Genomic DNA, 20288 nt, shown 5'->3' on the forward strand with positions numbered 1-20288 from the left:
CAGTACGGAGCAGTGCTCATTGCTCCGACTTCCGAGTTCCCCATGTGAAGGTCCAGGTAATAGGTAATGTGATGCGCTGTCGTTGGTACTGTTTTCTGCCCGTCCATCTCGTCTGCCCAACGACTTGACTCCTCTGTTTCTCGCTTGAGTCGTTCCGTGGGGGGGCTGACCGAAAGAGACTTCTCGGCACCGTGATTATGTGGCTGATTTGACTTGGGCGGGTAAGGGTATAGGTATCGCACTCACCACTGTATCCGTCTGTAAGCAGACCATGCGTGATAACCAGCGTAAAGCCAGCCCACATTCCTAGGCCCAACAAGCATAGCCATGAGGTATCTCGTCCTGTGTCTCGAACCTCTCGACTCCTCAGTGACGGCAAATACAGTGCTGTACGGAGTACAGCGCGAGGCACGCTGCTCAACGAGCAGGGGGGCGACGGCAGACGCAAGACCCAATCATCGTCCACATGCGAGTCCACGTTCCCGTTCGGGACAGGTCAGGCGGCACTGTCTATGGTCCATCTCGTTGAGAGTCTGCAGGGTCCGAGGCACTGTTCCGCACTGGCAGCCGCTAAACTCAAGACAGAGATACGGGCTAACGCTACCTTGCTGCTGACATCTGTCAGTACTCTGTGTACCAATAGAAGGCAGTAGGGAACTCAGCTGAAAAGCCGCAATTCAGTAGTGTATGTACACAAAGTGCCTACTGCGTAGATACTCGCAGTCTGACGCAAGGTAGCTAATCGTATGGGTCCGTACCCCATGTAAGAGAAGTGAGGTGGTATCGGTGTTGGGTATCCGTATCACTATCCAGTATCCATGGACCATATGCTTCGCCCGGGCCAGCAACAAAAAAATAGCCGACGACGATGGGTGGGAGTCGGTTACAGAAACAGACGCGAACCTTAGCAGATTCAAGGCCATACTCTGCAGGAATGCCGTGACAGAAACGGGATTCAGAGAGTGCCATTGCCACAGCTACCGCTAGGGTACAGTGTGAGTGTATCCATACACCGGTCGAGGACGCAAGTCACTGGTGTGTAAGGTAGGTTGTAAGGGTGTGCTGTCGGGTTCGTTCTTGTCTGACGATGCGCTGCTCGCTGGCCTGACATCTGCAGACTCCAGAGTGCAGACCGCATTTTGGGTTTACCGACCAACTGACCTCGTTGTCGCATGGAATATTGTCTTTGTTTCTTTTTTCTTGAGCCACCATCAGGTCTTGACTGCAATGACTGGAATGTGAAGACTGCTAGACTGAGACCTGAGACTTGGTTACTATCAGTTTGCGCCCAGACCGCTTGTGAGAAAAGTGAGGATGACCGTTTCGCTGATCGTCCTACAGCGAATCCTGCAAGCTATTCTTCCAGCCAACAGCTGGTGGCCTCTTCCTGGTTATGACTTGTAGGTATTCGTACTGTGGTGCACTGGTGCCGTTGGCAGTAAGAGAGGACCCTAGCCTGTGATCTGGGACACACAGGGGGCAAGCCTGGGAGAGAGTTGAGGGGGGAACAGGAGATCAGGGCCAAAGTTGGGGAAGCACGTGTCAGAGTTGTTGGGGCCGTCATCACATGCATCTGGCTGGGTTGGACGGGATGAACAAGTAACTTAGCATGTGTGGGCTCTGTTAAGCTTTCCGCTGTGTTTCTGCTTTTGATACTATCATTCTTGAATGCCGGCTGTGTCACAAGGCATCAACTGACAACGGGCGGTGGCCGGGTCGGCAAGCCGGCATTCGGCCCCAGGCACAAACCAGGCTTCCTCGCCGTTTGATTGGCCTGTCGCTTCGTTCCTGCTACGTCACCCTGGAGCACGGGCTCCTTCTTTCCATGTGAAAGCGAAAAAAAAATCTCTGGAAAGAGGCACACGCGCACAGAGGGGAAGAACCCACGGCTCATGAGCCTTCCGCAAGTCGAGGATTCCCAGCCCACACTTGAGACGCGTTTCCGGTCACCTGTCTCTCCAAAAACGGCATCCGCGACTTGCAACCACCAACCTGATCTTCACAAGTCCAGCTGGGCCCCTTCCTTTTACTGCGTGTCTGCCAGCCCTGCCTGCCCCAAAAAAAATTCTCAATCCGGGGCCTCATAAACTCGCAATACCGGTACCTTAAGGTACCTTAGGTAGCTTAGGCAATCATCCCACAGCTGCCGTTAAAAGCCCATAATCACGTGCGATTTGCTGCACCTCTGCTGACTCTGAATTCTTGGAGGGGAATTGGTGGGACTTTGCAGAATGGGTTGCCGGATGACCATGGCAATTTTCTCTAGATCCGCTCAAGGGTCTAGTTGTTCCCGCTGACGTTCTTTCCTGTGACGCCTTTTTCATGGATCTACCATGCCCTTTTTTATTTTCTTCTATCTCTCCATCATCATCCGAGATTCCGCCGTTGCCGTCTGTACATCAAAACCACATGCAAATTAAGGTACACCACCACACGTCAGATGTGAAGCCGCAGTAGTCTGTCCGATTTGCTTTGCAAGAGTAACAGCCGATAACCTGTATTGGGAGATTGGATTACAAGATCCAATCTACACGAATCTTGCGAAACCGATGCCCAATCATGCAATTGAAGCACCAACGCAATCTCTCACCTTCACCCACCCGGCCTTATCAATAATCACCATCGACATCGAGGTGCCATACTGCGCTGATTCCCAAAATGGCAAACGCGCATCTTGTTTGAACCCGATTCCAACTTCCAAGACCTTCTTCCAAGTTCCCAGTTGCTGCCCGCCGGCTTACTTGCCTGTTCGCCCTGCATCGCACGACTCAGTCCTATCTGCTACCCGCCTATCCTGACGAGTTATCTGCCACAAATGATGGCCATGTGATTGCATCTCAGACCCGAGAAGGTGGATCAGCCGCGTTTCCACGGCCCTCGCTGCATGAGCTCAGAGCACGCAAAAGCCAGCTGGCATCGTCGAGGACTAATCAAGCCTTCCGCTGTACCTTTTGGCACTTCCCCGGTAGCAGCAAACTTCTTGTAACCCCCCGAAAGCCGAGAGAGACATTGGCTACCTTGGTTCGGGAGGCGTTTGTCTTTCTTGACTGGGGTCTATCTAGATCTGACAACGGGCCGGCCGGTCGTGCATCGCAACCTTTTCCTTGCCATAGAGGCTGCCAGGAGGACATTGCATGAGGCTTCCTAACTCAAAAAAAGACCCTTAGCTTCAAACAAGCGTACGAGCACCTGTCAAGACTTGTTGAGCTTCGAGGCAGGAGCCTCGGCGATTGCTTTTGTCAGGAACACAAGATACGTTCCATGCATAGAAGCCTGCTCCTGAAAGTGTCTCCCCAGATTTTGTCTTGTTCAAGATTATCTACTAAGATGTACCGGACACAACTATTGTCTAGCGATCGGTAGATCCAGTGGTCTTCTTGTATGGTAAATCACAATAGGAAAAAAAAACATCAATTTGATAGTATGTGTGGCACCTCTGACGCCGCCCTGGCAACTGTACTCCTCACTCGAAAGCAAAGAGAAATGCATGGGCAGCTCTTATGGAACCGGAAGGTTTCCTCTGCGCGTCACGAAATCGCAATTCACATCAACGACGACACGAATGAGCCCAGCAGAATGCCAGTCCAAATGTGGTTGTAATAATGCGCTGCACTGTCTAAAAGGACGCGGTAGTGAGGAAAAGAAGAAAAAGAAGTAACATCGTGAAAATTTTGGCCCGATGTAAGCAAACCGAAGACCCACTCTGGGAGTTGCAGATCATGTGACTTACCTCTGGAAATCTACCTTACATACTTACGTAACACTGCTTTCCCCTGAGGGTATTACATAAGACTCCAGGCCGTCTGCGTGCATCATCAGCCACAGCCTCAACCACAGGCATGTGTGGCTAGCCGCATGACAGCTTGCTTTCCCAAGACGTAGGTAAGGCTGTCATTGTGCTGGTCCGTGCCCTTCCGACTCCAAGGAGACATCGTGGTTTCAATATCGCCAGCTATCTGTCAACGCGGTTCATCAACTGCACGACCCGCGAATAATGACAGCGTCCACCTCCAACTTTTGATCATTTGATACCACCACGAGCTGCCCGGCTGTACCAACTGCATGAAAAGATCATCCTCACTGTCATAGTTCCTCTGGCCAGCGTGCCAATTGACTCCCACCGCCTCTGCCCCTGCCCCTCGATCCCCGCCTTGGCAACCACTTCATCATGGCTTCCGCCGTGTTCTTCCTCGACTTGAAGGGCAAGGTGCGCATTACGAAGCTGATCTGATATCTGAGATATTCGGAAATGCTGATACTGGCTTGCGATAGACCCTTCTTGCCCGAAACTACCGCGGTGACATTCCCATGTCAGCTGTCGAGAAGTTCCCCGTCCTTCTCAGCGAAGCAGAAGAAGAATCATCAGCTGTTCCTCCATGCTTCTCGCACGAGGGTATCAACGTACGTGCCGACTTGCGGTTGTCTGCGCTCCAGCGCCGTATGTGGCATCTTGACTGACGAGATGCGAACTCCAGTACCTATACATCCGACATAACAATCTATACCTCCTTGCCTTGACGAAACGAAACACCAACGCTGCCGAGATCCTCCTATTCCTTCACAAGATTGTTGAAGTCTTCACCGAATACTTCAAGGCTCTTGAGGAAGAGTCCATTCGCGACAACTTTGTCATCATCTACGAGCTTCTCGACGAGATGATGGACTTTGGCTACCCCCAGACTACCGAGTCCAAGATCCTCCAGGAGTACATCACCCAAGAATCCCACAAGCTCGAGATCCAGGCCCGCCCACCCATCGCCGTCACAAACGCCGTCTCATGGCGTTCTGAGGGTATCCGCTACCGCAAGAACGAGGTCTTCCTTGACGTTGTCGAGAGTCTCAACCTTCTCGTCAGCGCCAACGGCAACGTCCTGCGCAGCGAGATCCTGGGCGCCATCAAGATGAAGTGCTACCTCAGCGGTATGCCCGAGCTTCGCCTGGGCCTGAACGACAAGGTCATGTTCGAAACAACGGGTCGGACGACACGCGGCAAGGCCATTGAGATGGAGGACGTTAAATTCCACCAGTGTGTGCGGCTGTCACGCTTCGAGAACGACAGAACCATTTCTTTCATCCCCCCGGACGGTGAGTTCGAGCTCATGAGCTACCGCCTCAACACCCAGGTCAAGCCCCTGATTTGGGTCGAATGCGTTGTCGAGAGCCATAGCGGGTCGCGAGTCGAGTACATGCTCAAGGCCAGATCGCAATTCAAGAGGAGGAGTACGGCCAACAATGTCGAGATTATCGTTCCAGTCCCCGACGATGCCGATACTCCTCGCTTCCGCACCAACATTGGTGCCGTCCACTACGCCCCTGAACAGAGCGCCATCGTGTGGAAGATTAAGCAGTTTGGAGGCAACAAGGAGTTCTTAATGAGGGCAGAGCTGGGACTGCCTTCGGTACGAGGCGACGATGAGCACGGCGGTGGTATGACTGGTGGTTTCGGCGGTAGTATGGGCGGTGTTGGTGCGCCTGGCAAGGGTGCCAAGAGGCCAATCCAGGTCAAGTTTGAGATCCCCTATTTCACGACGAGTGGTATCCAAGTGCGGTACCTCAAGATTACTGAGCCAAAAGTAAGTCTTTTCCCCTCGAGGAGTTTCCAGGAGCCGTCATTTGCTAACTTGTCACAGCTGCAATATCCCTCGTTGCCTTGGGTCAGATACATCACCCAGTCAGGAGACATAGCTGTGAGGTTGCCTGACGCAGTATGAGGCGGGCGGTTATTGGTTTAGTTGTAACGCAATACGAGCTCGAAGGGAGTCTATTTTCCATCGACGCACTAGTATTTTATTGAGCGAAAACGTGAATTGAGGTTACACAAAAAACAAATCGGCTGGTGGGCATGGGCCATAGACACATCCAGGAGGGAGCAAGGTAGATGCGTCAATGCTTCGGGGCTCCCAAGAGCCGTTGGATGAGTGCTTACTGGGCCGAGTAGACAATCCTCGTTCACTAGGACAAGAAGGAGGAAGCTTTCAATGATGATGTAAAGTTCAATATTGCAGAGATGTGTGCGCCCTAGGAGATATATCCTGCGTGTGTCTGCCCCTATAAGAGCTTCATCCCTCATCTTCGACTCCAAAGGCCGTTCGTTAATCATGAGCGTCATAAAACTCCCTTGACTCTGAGACAACCACACTGATGGAGTGAAACATTCGTTACTGCTGGTCGAAGTGGGTATAGATATTGTTAAGAAGTCCTTTAGATAAAGGAAAGAAAGCGACGCGATCCTGTGTCGTGAGATGGAGTAGAGATATTCATGATCGACGATCTTTGATGGCACAACCTTGTTGCTCGAAATTCCTGATAGCATCGAAGGTCGAATTAGTGTTAATGTTATAGCTATCACAGCAGACTTGTACCATCACACCCCGCGGAGAGCCCCTGGGGTCGGGGTCTAGAGAGTTGGAAGTTAGTAGTAGCACACCAAAGAACTCGCTGATGTGGTTTTTTTTCTTTCTTCTTACCAGCCTGTGGACATCGGCTTCCTGTCCATTGGTGCCTGTTCCATTGGCCTTGGAGAAACACATCATCCATGTGCCTAGGACGTGTCGTGAGGGCGAGGAGAGCGATGATGATGGCAAAGCTGCCACCAAGGCCGGTGGACTGGGGAGCTGATGGGTCCGGCGTGGCGAATATCTCTGGCAGAACATGGGGCATCCAAGACGGATTCCTCCCAACCACATGTCTTTGGGACCCGCCAGGCACAATGATCCGAGTAATGCCCGTATTGGGACGATCGTGGCGGAATTCTAGGTTGTGCCAGAATGGGTCATCCACTGTGGACGCGTCAACGTCGGTGAATCTGCATGGAAGGAAGCGCCAGCAGTTGAAGACGCTGCAAGTCTGGTATTCCATCATCGGTCCAATGTCTGGGTGAAAAGTCCCATTCACGTCGAAATGCCCCCCTGTCGGACCCCAAATACCTCCGGGGCTTCTCAAATCCGAACGATGCCAGATAAACTCACTTCCAGCTTGACTGACGACGCCATTCTCATACCGCCAGACCAGACCGGCAATCTCCCTACCATAACCATCAGCGGAATTGGGAGGGAGAATATTGCCGTATGTATCGACATTATCATCTCCCTCGAGGATCTGGAGTTCGTTGACTACAAAGAGAAAGCTGCAGCTTGGGGTATCTTGTTTGCTGCTAGACTCTCTTGGCTTGTGCCCTTTGTCCTTCTTTTCGCCTTTCCTCCCATGTTTGTGACTTCCACTCCGCTATCTTTGTCAGACGTTTTACTGATCCGAGGCACAGGAGGCGTGGGTACATACACTTGAGTGAGAATACATCTCCTGTTGGCAAATAGATCCGGCAGGCAGCGGCTAAGATTGCTAGCGCTAAGGGCTGAACACGAAGTCCACGATGTTTGCTGTTATTCTGGTCGGATGACAGTCGTTTCTGTCAAGTGAGATTTGAGTGATCTTGTCAGAAATGACAGAGATGATGGATTCCAGTCTAATATGCAACCATTGTACCTCGGGGCCTGACGATGTCGTCGTCCATGCCCGACAAGGTGGCCTGATATTCTTCAACCTGCGATGCGTCAAGGATGCAACTCTTATCCTTACTTGCATCCCTGAGCATTCTACAAGTCCAGGGTCCGATTGGGACATCATGGTCTGGAAGATCATTAGAGCCCAATCCAAAGCTGTCGACGCCTTGTTGACGACAATGGACACGTGTGAGACAGAAACGTAGAGTTCTGATCTACCTCAGATTTCCTGATCTCGACGGAGGCGCAGGCCCCGTGGTCACATGTCGTTTGGCCTGTACTCGGCCACGTTGCGCCGGTGAAGAATGACTGCATGGCGCACTGCAGAGACACAACTATGCGATTCCAAGATGAGAAGACATGGGAATCTTGACAATGCGGGTTTCGCTGTTTCCTTTGCTCTGTCTGCCTTTGAGCCGGCGAAACCCAACGAATAGAACTTGACTGGCCCTTGTGCCGCCAGCTGCTCATTGGGGCACGTCTGTCCTGGTGTAATACAAGGGCTTGCTTGCTGTTGGGTTGACATCCAGGTTCAAGACGCCCAAATCTTCCTGCAACTCCGTGTGTGGGCTTCAACATCGTTGAGCGTGGTTGCAGGAGTGCTGGCATCGACAGTAGATCAAGCGTGTAGGGTTGTCACCCATGAGGTGGATGTTTGTATGACTTGCATGAAGCTAAACCAATCATGTCCATGTATGCGATTGGCGTGAATAAATCCGGAGCCAATGAGGTTGTCGGCGATTTTACTTCTTTGGCCCAGCTTGGGGAGCTCGGGCTCGGCCGTCGACGCTGGAAAGGTTCGGCCAGAAACCGACTCGAGGTGGGAGCGGGAATGGATTGTGGCTGTCGACTCGACGGCCGTATTGATGGACTGCTTCCTGGTCGGTCATGGATCCCTGGTCGAAGAAAACATGACACCTCCTTCCCTGCCTATGACCTGGCCGCAGTTGAGGCGCCAGATTCCGCCATCACTGCAAAGAGAGTAGCGTCATTCGTACAGACGTTCATCAGATCATGAAGCCCAACAGCCCCGGGTTGCCTATTGCACCGAATGAAACCTTGGAAAGCTTGGTCGGTTAAACATTCCATTTGTTGTGAAGGCTCGACGTGGCATCTTTGCGAAAGTGCCGAAGACTCGAAGTAGGCAAGGTTGACGCGCTGTGGGGAGCTTGTAGCGGCGGAGAGAAAGATTGGGTATCAAGCGGTACCATACAACCTTGAAATCGCAGCAAAACGCCAGTTGGATTCGTCTATCTTGTGGTTGAACATAGTGGTCGAGAGAACTTGAGAAGAGAGATCAGAACTATGCTAGACGCCACCCTCTATGAGGTGCGTAATGGATTGTTTTATGTCCTCCTAGTTTTTGATGGGAGCAGACGTCTCTCTGACATGGCGATTTTGGCACTCATCCGGGGACGAGATATGGAACAATATTGGATAGGCATGTCTGCGTGATCTCGGTGAGACTCTTCCTCGTAGCACTTCGCTGAGAGAAAGAGGTGGCACGAAACCTCGAAGGGCTCATCCTTCAAGATTCATAGGCCTTTCTTAAGCAAGCGCCATCGAATTTTGTTCCACGACCCTATCGTAAACTCGCGTATTCTTGAATCGGTGTGCGGCAGGCTGGCTTGGAGGGCTGACGGTGTTCCGCCCATCCATATTCCTTCGTCATCGATTGCAATCGGTCGATATCGGGCATCCAGAAGGGCCTATCGGGTGGAAACATCCCCCGCTGAGCTAAGGACCGGTCAGCTCAAGTGCGGGGGTTCATTTGGAGTGAAGCGAACTGGTTTCGCTGGCCAACTGCAAATTATGGCGAACCAACGCCATGTTGGGAGGCCGCAGTTGGTGGGCATGTCTCTGACTGCGGCGGCGCGGCCAGTGGTTTTGGTCGGCCAGGATTTCCGACAAATCCGATGAAATGGGCTTGTTATTGCGGCACAGACTCGAGAAACGCACTGCCATTAGATAAGAGAGGGAAAGGAGACAACAACTTGTGGTTTTAGAGGCACGCATCATCAAGCGGTGTAAGTGGGACTGTTTGTGTGACGTTGAATTTGACATTTCGCAGCCAGGCAGCTCCGGGCCACTTGAGCGTGAGGCGATTACATACTTTCTCGCCTGACTTTATTCCCCTACTCGCTCTATACGGATGGAAACTAATGTCGCACCCTTTTGGAAGCTCTGTCCGACTCTTCCTCGCCAGCAGCTTCCTCTACGGAACCGCTGGTACCCACCACTTGAAGAGCCTCCTTCAGAAGACGCTTCTCGCCAAGTCTTACCTCAACAGCCATTTTCTGACGAGGTGTCAAGCTGCCCGATGCCAGCAAAGCCTCATCTTCCTCGGCTGTCGTCGGGTACTGCGCCAGAAGTTTCTGCAGGGTGGACACAACAACGTGCTGGTAGATTTCATCGCGTTTCCGCTTATCAGGGATGAGATCAGCATTCATCTTCTTGAGGAGCTTCAAGATACCCTTCAGCTGCTCTTCAAGCTCTGCAGAAACCTCCTGGACCTTGGCGGGGTTTGTGAGTCGTCCTTCCGAGTCTGGCTCTCCTGACTCACGCTCGAGGACAAATACATCCTCGAGGTCTTCAGGGTCTATGTATTCTCCCTGCGCCACTCCCGTTAATTCGATTGCCTTTCTCTCTGGTTGAATATTCTCGGTACGTACCACTTTTTTCCAGACCTCGTCAGTGAGCTTCAACTGTTCATTGAGTACAGACTGCGCCAGGTCCCACGGAATCTCAACCACATCGTACCGAGAATGCTTGGGAGTGACATAGCCGTATCTTCTAAGCAACTCAGAATTTGGGTGAGGGCCGTAGTAGTTCAGGATCTCCTCTCCTGCGCGAATTGTTCGCAGAGCGGTGACGCTGAGGTCATCGTCACCGTGATTGACATGAGCCTGCCAAGTCATTAGCGTTGGTAAAACGTCAAAAATGTGAATGGGGGACTACTCACATTGAACTCTGCATCGGCGTTCAAGATGTCAGCCATGGGTACCATACCCAGCATTGACTTGCCCTCGCGATCCTCAACCCATTCCTCTTCCTCCTCTTCCGGCTCCTCTTCGTTCTCCAAGTCGAAGGCGTAAGCCATGATGATGCTACCCATGCGGTGAGCCAATCGCAGGAGCTCTGCGTCAGCCAATCGCGAGGCACCTGCAGGGTAGAAGACGGCTGGATTGGCTGCGATGACCGACAGAATTCGCGAACGGAACATATCGTCGGCTTCATCTTTTCCAATCTTTGACAATACAGCGCTTCCCTTGAGGTATTCGAGCTCAGAAGACTCCCAGAACATGAGTGTGTCAAACTTCTCAGGAAGGACCTCAAAGTAAGGCTTCCAGGGTGAAGCATCGCCTTGGAGGTACTCATAAATCATTACGAGGATAAGAGAACCCCATGAGTCGAGGGGCTCATTCTCCATGTCCTCGTCATCTCCATCATTGCCGGTAAAGACTTGAGGAATCTTCTTGGGAAGCTCAGACGTCTCGACATTGATGATACTTTTTCTTGGGATGGTGAAGAGGACTGTCTCAGGTGCGATGTCCTTTGTGGCCACTGGGGGTCTCTTAGTCAAAAGTGTCTTGAAAAGAAGGCAAATGACCTACCCATTCCTCGCCCAGCGTTTTGGCCTCTCAGGTCGACGATCTGAATGTCATCGTGGAAAGTGGCGCCCGACAAAGACTTGAACCACGACAAAAACCTTTGGGATGTCGTCTGAAAATCACCGTTTGCAGCCATGATGTTGACCGATTATGAGTGCGAAGCCAACAGTACACGTATGTGGAGCCTGAAATATATGAAAGAAGGGCGTGGCTGGTATATCGTGATGTTTTTTTTGTTGTTCTAACGATTCTATTGGCCTTGGGAGGGCCGTCTAGCAATTGGAGACCAGAATTTTCACTGACATAGACGTACCGTGCGCAGAAGATTCTTTTGACTATCGTACTGTATTCGGCGAGACCCACTTTCCTAGAGAGTCTGATAGACCAACACGATGTCGAGGTTCCATCAATTGAGATTTAATGTTAATACGATTCAATTCCTAGTGACGTAGAAGGAGTTGATGTTGCAAACAATATTTGAAAGATTGTTCGATGGATATTAGTAGAAGGGCAAGATTGTATTATTTCTGGGTAGTTTCAAGACATCAGTCCATGGTGTCTGGCTCATAAATACATGTAATTACCACCCCAAGCCAAATGAACAAGAAGACATGGCCGTCCTTCGGTCGGTTGCCTTCAAGATGGGCTGATCTTCAACTTTTTTAGTATGTAGATTTGGATTTACTGATCTGCTTCGACAGGCGAAAGAGGATTGAAATGTTCACTAGCCAATATTCACTCCAAAAGCAGTTGGTCCGGATACTCAACATGGCATTCAGCTGCCTAGAACTTATGGACCATTTCAGAAGCAGTAGAACACTTCAGTGATTGAATTCATTTTATGCTTGAATCTTAATTGCAACTCCAAGTGTCCAGGAATACGGTATGACCTTAGCTGGGCACCCAAACAGGGGCCTCGGACAAAAAATGGACGCATGTCAGCACTTGTGATGAAAGCTGCCTCATATGGCCTAGCAAAGCTCCACAACATTGCTCTCGTTGAATGGATGCCTGGGGAACCCTATGGAAACTGATACGAGAATAAAGATTCCAAACTTTCAAACAAAAGCCAGTGGCATCAACATCATCGCTGGGAACCTCAGCTGACATCCAACAACGCCACAAGAATCACCAGCCAATCTCTTTTTACTTTAGAATATGCGTCCTACTCCTCTCGCACTGCCAACTTTTCTGTTGACAGTTGGCTTCGACCAGCCGAATCCAACCGCAACTCCGCCTTCGCTTCCATCGGACGCTACGCCTTGGATACCCCGTGCGAAATGCTTACATCGAATGGGCGATGCCATCATCGCCGAAACTCATTGCGGCGACAAGGAGATATTGCGACCATGTTTTCTCGATGCGCCTAGTAAACTTCCGGAAGGCTACATCACTCAATGCTTGCTGGATGCTGGTTGTGGTACGGGTCACGCCAGCATGGAGGACCTATGGATCACCGTTGCTTGTCTTCGAACATTCGGCAACGATTGGATCCATCTTGAACATCCCGATGATCATGACGTAGAGTCGCAGTTGGGTGATGGTGATCTGAAGCTCAAGCGGGAAGAAATCCTTGCTAGTGAGTACTTATTTAGCTCGATCGTAGCCTAGGCTTGAAGGATAGATGAAGCTGACCTACTAGTGAGAACGTAATACATGAGCTACCATGATTCAAGATTTATATTGACGCGATGTTCTGCTTCCTTCTCTTCGGGCCCTGGGAATATCACACGTAAATCGTAGAGGTGCATGGAGCCTTGTTATTGTACTAGGCCGTGAGCCATTGACTCTTTTTCTTAAGGTACTTGTAATTTCCACACAAACTCCTACATATATATCACTCGGAAACAGACCTCAAATTATCGTCGGATACACTAAATGATACGATCACCAACTTGCGAGGTTTCGATAATGGTCTCATCAGCCATGACCATCTGGCGACCCTCAAATCGAACCTTTAGAGCCTTCGAAGCGCTTTGGAGTTCATCCAAAGGCCGGAGTCCACCTCCTGCTCTAGCACGAGAATCTTCGTCGAGGGCGACAAGCATGGCCAAAGACGAGTTCTTGGCTTCCCGGAATGCATTACGTTCTTCCCTGCTTGATGCCTGGCCATCATTCAATTTGATTTGGCTGACGATTGTAAGGGCGAGAAATAGTAGAGCAATCACAATCTCGACTGCAAGCATGGATATCCATCCCCAGGTGATGTGTACATATGAGACCTGCGTCAATGCTTCGCCAGAAATATTGAAAGAGTTGAAGGCGTAACTCCGCGGTTGATTGACTCGCATGCTGGTAAAGTTCAGAGGAGTCCAAGCTTTTAGAGCACTGCAACAAGGGGCTAAGGGGTAGACTTACATTGTTGAGACACTAGTTGCAACATTTGTGTGTATATTGTTCAAGGCGATTTGTCGTAGAGTAGAGTTGGCGATATTTTTCAGGTCAAATATAACACTTTGAAAAAGAGTCTTGAGAAACTCTTGTCCACGGAAGAAAACAGCTGTATCCTGATACTCTTCGGTGACGTAGCTAGCACTCGCATAGCCCATGATGTCAGTCTTTAAAATGGTGGATATCTTCTCTAGAGAGAAGTAGCTTGCACTGTAATGTTCTTCCTCGAGTGTCGGGTCAATGTCAAGCTTTGTCAGAAACCTCGGATCCTTGAGATGCAATGTTTCGTGCCAACGGTCGATGCTCTGGTTGCACGTACGCGAGGCTTCTGCAAGGAGTGCCCGGCACTGCATGTCCAGGAAGAAGGGTTTCTCTTGTTCAACAGGTACAGCAGACGTCTCGACAAGAGTAGTTCTTTCGATACCCATAGAAATCTTTGTCTCGTACGTTTGCACGCATAGATAATACATGACCTCCATTGCTTCATGTCGAAAATCGTAGATTGCGCCGATGAGGTCTGACGCAAACGGCGCTCCGGCGACTTCAGAGAGCCCGTTGTACCATGTCTCGTTCAGCTCTGTTGGGTTGGTGTAGATGACGGTGAAAGACGATATCCTAGTTTGCTTGAGATCTTCGTCGTCTTGGAAACCAAAGGTCTCACTCCCGTTGAGCATATCAGTCATGGCCGCTAATGGTGTCTGATGAGCCATTTCCAAGCCGTTAGGGAGAGATGCTCGCCACACCTTTGCATCAGGCTTTGGGAAACCCAAGACAAGGGTGTCGATCATGTCTGGGGAATCGAACTCCTCCACTTTCAAGTATTCGGTGATGTTCGCCGTCTTCACGCAAATGCCCAGAGACTGATACCGATCAAAGGTGCAATTACCTGTAGAGCAGAACGCGCCAGTGGGTGCAATCGGTTCCATGAAATCGGTGCTGTCAGACAAAGTGGCTAGCACTAAAGCTCGGCGTGTCCCCAAGTTCATGCGATCTTCGTCCGACGTCATGTTGCGTACTGCCGCTGCCTTGGCTTCCTCATGCAGGGCCACAGAGTCTCGGACGGGATATTTGATAGCGAGTTGCGTTATTGGTGAAGTTAGGGCGCTGACAACCATCAAAAAGGCACCGAGAGAAACGAAGTGTTTGTATCTAATACGTTTCAACAGCAAGACGGAACCCCACGGCCCTCTGCTCGCTTGGTCGAACAATTGCAGGTCATGGAGAGGTTGGTCTTTGAGAAACCATGACCATTGCGTCTGGCTTATTGCGACTGATACGGGAAGCATAAAGGCTGCTTTTGCCAACGTGGTAAAGAAGGCAAGGAAAGTGTTGAGCGTGATATGCAGGGGCCAGTCTGGTAACGGTTGTTGGTCATAGCTGCAGAGGACCGCAACGATCACTAAAGTCGAAATCGTTAGTATGAAGCTTTGACGGTATTGTCAGATAGAAAAACTTATAGAAACGTACAAAAGAAGGAGGATACGCTGAGAAATATGTAGAACACCTCCCAGGCCCATATATGCCAAAGCGGCTTGACCGTAAATGGTTCACATTCCGATTTACTGGGCGGTTCGTCACTCAGATAGCCTCGTTTTAGACTTTGATAGCCTTGGCTATCCACGGTGTCAAACGTAGATGTAGCTACTGGCTTTCTATTGATTGATACGTTCACAACAGGCGTGCCAGACTTTGACCTTGCCGTGGAAGTCTGATCGACTGGAAGGCCTGTAATCAAAGGATTGCCCTCAATATTGTTGAGCGAGCGTCTGGACAAGAAATGCTCTCTTCTAGCCATTGCTGGGCGCATAGTGCTGACGAGGCCATCACGCGACAAGGATGTTTCTGTTATTTTGTAAGCAGTAACTCAGCCTAGTCAACTTTTGTTGAGCGTATACCATGTCCTTGGTCAAGATCAGTTGACCTTTGCCTCTCTCTCGAGATGAATTGTGGGAAAGCTTCTGCGGACACTGGCCTCGAGAGCCGTCCACGGGGTACCTCCTCGGGACCGGAGTCTAGCCCACTTTCTGAGAAATGGCTGTATCTTTGGCCAAACATGATGAATTCGGGCGTGGTAAATTTGGGGCAAAGTTTCAAGTTGCAACGCGCAAGATGGTTTCGAGGCACACAGTCAATTCTTTTATGTCAGCGAGTTCTTGTTGGCAACCCATGGCTGCGTATTGTACAAAGACTCAATGAAGCACTACAAACGGGTCCTCCCGTGGTCGCCAAGTACAACCTGCAGTACACCAGCCCCCAAACCGCAAACACATCTGCGGTAGAGTGCCATTTGTTCTAGACTCCCACCAACCAAGTTCATCAACTATTACTCCACATAAAAATTCAAGGTTGGACTGCATACGAGCAACTACAAACTGGAAGGCGATTAGTGCAGGCAGCCACGGCACGAACAAAAATAACACTGTTCGCGTCGAAGGCAGGTGCCGGGATGAGAGAAAACCGTCTGTGGTTGGTAATGGCCAAGCACTCAATTCGGACAGAGCTTCGACTTCTAGCCGAGTGATGCAGATGGAACTCAGTCTACCTGCCCGAATCGGCTGGGGGCAGGGCGCTGGAGTCAGACGAACGACTTACGAGCGGAAAGAGGTGATGGAGCTGATGCTACCTCAATCAATGATGACTGATGAATCAATTATCAGGAACAAATACAATGAGTGCCTATCCAAAACTCCTTGTAGAATACACAGCTTTTGCTTCTTCTGTGGCGGTTCTTCACTTACTACTAGTACCTAAAGTATGGCGGTGTCTAGTTGTTAGTATTATGACCATAGGGATTCATTTAACGCAGGCTAAGACAAGAGAAAACTTCACAGCAACTCACCTGCTCGCAAAATGCCAAGTCTCGGTGCCGTTTTCTCTTTGGCTGTGCAAACGTCTCCATCTATGGGCCGGCTATCAGACGGATAGATTGCCAATCAGCACTACTGCAATGCCAATGTCACAGCCCCACGTGATGCCACCCTCTTCTGCAGATGATATGCAGGCATCGAACCACGGAATCAGCGAGCGGGGTACTGAGTCTAAAAATTGTTGATTTACAGCATCCATTGCCTGAATTCAGGCCCCCAACAACCAACCTGCGTTCATTGTCGGAGTGTTGTCTTTCAGCTCACACCGGGCCGACCTATCTATACCTGGGTTCCAAGTTGTCAGTCTTATTCCCTGGAGAAGCATCTCGTAACTGCTGAACGGTGAACCATGTCATCGCTGAGGCAGCGCCTTCTGCCTGGATGGATCTACAAGACGGAAGAATGCCCGATATGCCTGTCCTTCTTCTCCACTGACATGCCACCCGGCCCGGACCCCCGAACCGGACTGAACCCCAAGTTTAAGCCCGATAGCCGCTTACTGCAACCAGAGTACGAAAACCGTTGTCACGGCTGCTGGGTAGCCCGCTTTACAATCTCGTTCTTCAGTCATATTCTCGACGATGTAGACTCAGATAACATGCGAGATGCCCTGTTCTACATCGACGCAGACGTGGACGGCACGAACATTGTTCTTACCGCAAGGAAAGAAGGGTTAAGAGGTGGTTATATACTATCAAAGTTACAACTGCTTAAAACAACACTGCCACCGACCCAGGGTTACATGCAGTCCTGGCTGCGATGCTTGATCTCAGTCCTTGATCCCAACGCTTACAACCCGCTGCCGGTATATGTAGCCCATGCCTACGAGTCTTCGCCCATCGTAGGTCACACGGGGTCTCCAGATGCTTTCAAAAAGATCTTTACGTGGTTTGGGGAGTGTGTTGCGCAGCATCCGGACTGTAGCAGCGGACTCAGCATTCACCCGATGCCAACTCGTCTGATCGATATCTCAGACACAGACAATATGCGATTGGTTGAACATGTTACCATAAGAAGCCACTACATCGCACTCAGCCACAGATGGATAGAAGCTTCCAAGATGCCGCGGTGTGTGAGCACCAACATCGAGTCGCTGAAGAAAAATGTTCCTTGGTCTACTCTTACCCGGAACTTCCAGGACGCCATCATATTCATAAAGGGCTTTGCCTCGTGGTATGCGAGAGGCCATCCGGAAGAAGAGCCCATTCGATACGTCTGGATTGACAGCCTCTGCATCATCCAAGACAGTGTTGCAGACTGGGACGCAGAGTCGAAGCTAATGTGTTCTGTCTATGAAGGTGCACTCCTTACTGTCGCAGCGGCGGCTGGGCCTGATGGCTGCTTTGCTGAAGCTGAACGCGTCTACAAGGGATTCGACGTTACCAATCCTCAACGCCAAAATCCAAGACTGATGTTGCGAAAAAGACTACCGGATCATGAGAATGATTACGAGTTAGCTGGGAGGGAACATGTCATGCAGCAGCAGGGTCTTCGTACGCCTAGTAGATTAGACCTGATGACGAGGGGATGGGTGATGCAAGAAAGACTACTTTCTCGCAGGTTCGTCATCTTCGCCCCAAACGAAGTCATGTGGGAGTGCTACGAAGGCTCGCAATGCGAATGCGGCAAACTCTCTGGCATGACAGGTCAGTTAAACCTCAAGGGAGAGGAAGGCAACATGAGTCAGGTCAACCAAAGATCCTACCGGTTCCACGACTCTAAGCGGGCAGAGGACCCGAACTATACAATCCTGCCGATGCCGCTCAAGATGGCGTACTATGCCTCATTGGACGACAAGGGTGAACATGCGGCACGCAACTTGCGCAATTGGTGGCGTCGGCTGGTAGAAAGATACACCACCCTAGACCTGACTCAAGAGTCAGACAGGCTACCCGCGATAATGGGTCTCGCAATCCAATATGGCCGCCGGACCGGGCAAGAAATGGAAGATTACATTGCTGGAATCTGGAAATGTTCTCTTCCTTTGGACTTGCTATGGCATACAGAGAATCCTTCCAGCGAATCTCACCCCAAAAACTCCAAGACCGAGGAACCGCCATCGTGGTCCTGGGCATCCTGCCGAAGTCAAGTCACAATGCCTCGAGAGGATGGTATGCTGAAATTGACATACTACGCTGAACTGACTTCTGTCAACGATAGCATCACGCTCAGCATGAGATGTCCTGTTTTCACTGGCTTGAGTGAAAGAGCAAGAGATGAAACGTTCCCGATTACTGTATTGCACGACTTTCCCAACAGAGAGGCAAGTCTTTCTCCTTCGGTCTGGGAAGCTGGGGCCATGTTTGCTCTAATTCTCAGAGCGGGTGAAGGCCAAGAGACTACGTGGATGTATCTTCACATCAAGCCCAGCAAGTCTGCCCATGGTGGCGGGGTCACATACAGCCGTGTAGGACTTCTTGAACTAGGAAGGCGCAGATATTTGCGAAGTAAGGCCACTTGCTCGGACGAATTGGTCGAATCCTATTTCAAGTCGAGAAGAATCAAAGATCTAGAATTGGTATAGGTAATTTCGAGCAAAATGCAACGAGGTCATGAGTAAACTGAGATGGCTCTTTTCAGCAACATCATTTCGAGTCTTTTGACCTCGAGAACTCATAAGTTCTCTCAAACCTCAAACGACACCACTGTGACTTAGTCAGTCTCACCACTCAACAGTCTCATACCGACTTAGAAAGGGGCTCTGTGACGTACCTCGCCACAGCTGATCGGCTCATACTTGGGTGGATTCTTCTCATCCGTGCAAGTAGGAAGCACAGAACACTGCTCATTGTGGTTGAACCCAAAGAAGAAGGGCATAGAATACCGGTCCTCGGGAGCGTAATTAAAGACCCGGTGAACAGTCGACTTGAACCGGTCATTGGACAGACGCTGCAAAAAGTCGCCAATGTTGATGACAAAGGTGTCGGGGACGGGCGGCACCTTGATCCACTGCCCGTCTTTTGTAAGCACCTGCAACCCGCCGACGCTGTCTTGCCAGAGGAGGGTGAAACATTGCAGATCAGTATGAGCGCCCAGGCCGACGTCGATAGTCGCGTCTTGTGCTTCCGTGTTCTTTGGGTAGTAGTTACAGACGCTATCACTGTAAGACTGTCAGTCTATGCTCGCGATTTCGTCAAAGGCATGATCACGTACCTTCCAGGATATGTAATAACATCATCAAAATAGTTCTCAGGAACATCCAACGCCAACGCGAAAGCCCGGATCAAGCTCCTCGCAAGCGTCAAACAACCCTGCCAGTACGTAATCATGTCATCCTTGAACCCAGGCAAGTGGCTCGTCCCCTCCCACACAAAGTCCTCATGCTTCATCCACGGCTTCACCTCCTCCGGCACGGCGTCCGGGTCCTTGGTCTCGGGATCATACCGCGGATCATACCGAAAACTGAACCCCTCACGGTGATCCTTCGTCTCCGTCGGCGAGATCTGCGCAGCGCGCTTCTCAGTCCACCCGTTGAAGAATTTGCTCTTCTTTTGCGTCGCCAGCGCCTTCTTCTCATTCGACTGCGAGAAAAAGGCCTGCGCCTGCGAGAAGGCCGCGTCAATGGTGGCTATGGGGATGCCGTGGTTCTTGATGTAGAAGAAGCCCGTGTTCTCGGCCGCGTCGCGGATGGTGGCGGCGAGGGCTTTGCGCTCGGCCTCGGTGCCGCGGATGGTGAAGAGGTCGATGACGGGGACCTCGGAGGCGTTGCAGTCCCGGGGCGGGGTCTTGAGGACGTCGCGGTAGACGGGGCCGTAGGCGGACATGAGCTCGAGCTTGTAGCTCTCTGGGGCGGTCTCAGTCACTGTGGTAGTCATGATTGCGGGTTGTGAAAGTGAGATTGGTTCAGTTGTCGAGTTATTCGTCGAGTTGAGCTATCCGAACTTCAAAGTCCACGTCGAGCGAGGTCAAGAGAAAGGATT

The 20288-nt window shown here is 50.8% G+C and overlaps 4 protein-coding genes across 4 annotated transcripts; 1 reads left to right on the forward strand and 3 right to left on the reverse strand.

Annotated features, from left to right (window-relative positions):
- Positions 1-4168: 4168 nt before the first annotated feature.
- On the forward strand, positions 4169-5711 carry apm1 (AP-1 adaptor complex mu subunit Apm1; the record flags this gene model as incomplete). Its single annotated transcript, XM_065758589.1, has 3 exons — positions 4169-4207; positions 4273-4401; positions 4476-5711. The coding sequence occupies 3 exons, from the start codon at positions 4169-4171 to the stop codon at positions 5709-5711; spliced, it is 1404 nt and encodes a 467-aa protein (XP_065612654.1).
- A 3947-nt stretch (positions 5712-9658) lies between these two features.
- On the reverse strand, positions 9659-11246 carry RMS1 (Ribosomal lysine N-methyltransferase 4; the record flags this gene model as incomplete). Its single annotated transcript, XM_065758590.1, has 4 exons — positions 9659-10111; positions 10172-10405; positions 10462-11063; positions 11114-11246. The coding sequence occupies 4 exons, from the start codon at positions 11244-11246 to the stop codon at positions 9659-9661; spliced, it is 1422 nt and encodes a 473-aa protein (XP_065612655.1).
- A 1738-nt stretch (positions 11247-12984) lies between these two features.
- On the reverse strand, positions 12985-14508 carry N0V96_009252 (uncharacterized protein; the record flags this gene model as incomplete). Its single annotated transcript, XM_053195880.1, has 2 exons — positions 12985-13438; positions 13469-14508. The coding sequence occupies 2 exons, from the start codon at positions 14506-14508 to the stop codon at positions 12985-12987; spliced, it is 1494 nt and encodes a 497-aa protein (XP_053046613.1).
- Positions 14509-19056: 4548 nt separating this feature from the next.
- Positions 19057-20183, reverse strand: N0V96_009253 (uncharacterized protein; the record flags this gene model as incomplete). Its single annotated transcript, XM_053195881.1, has 2 exons — positions 19057-19468; positions 19522-20183. 2 exons carry the CDS (start codon positions 20181-20183, stop codon positions 19057-19059), a joined length of 1074 nt encoding a protein of 357 aa, XP_053046614.1.
- Positions 20184-20288: the final 105 nt, after the last annotated feature.

The sequence above is a fragment of the Colletotrichum fioriniae genome, assembly GCF_027942845.1.
Source record: "Colletotrichum fioriniae strain IMI 355084 chromosome Unknown scaffold_12, whole genome shotgun sequence".
Lineage (NCBI taxonomy): Eukaryota > Fungi > Ascomycota > Sordariomycetes > Glomerellales > Glomerellaceae > Colletotrichum > Colletotrichum fioriniae.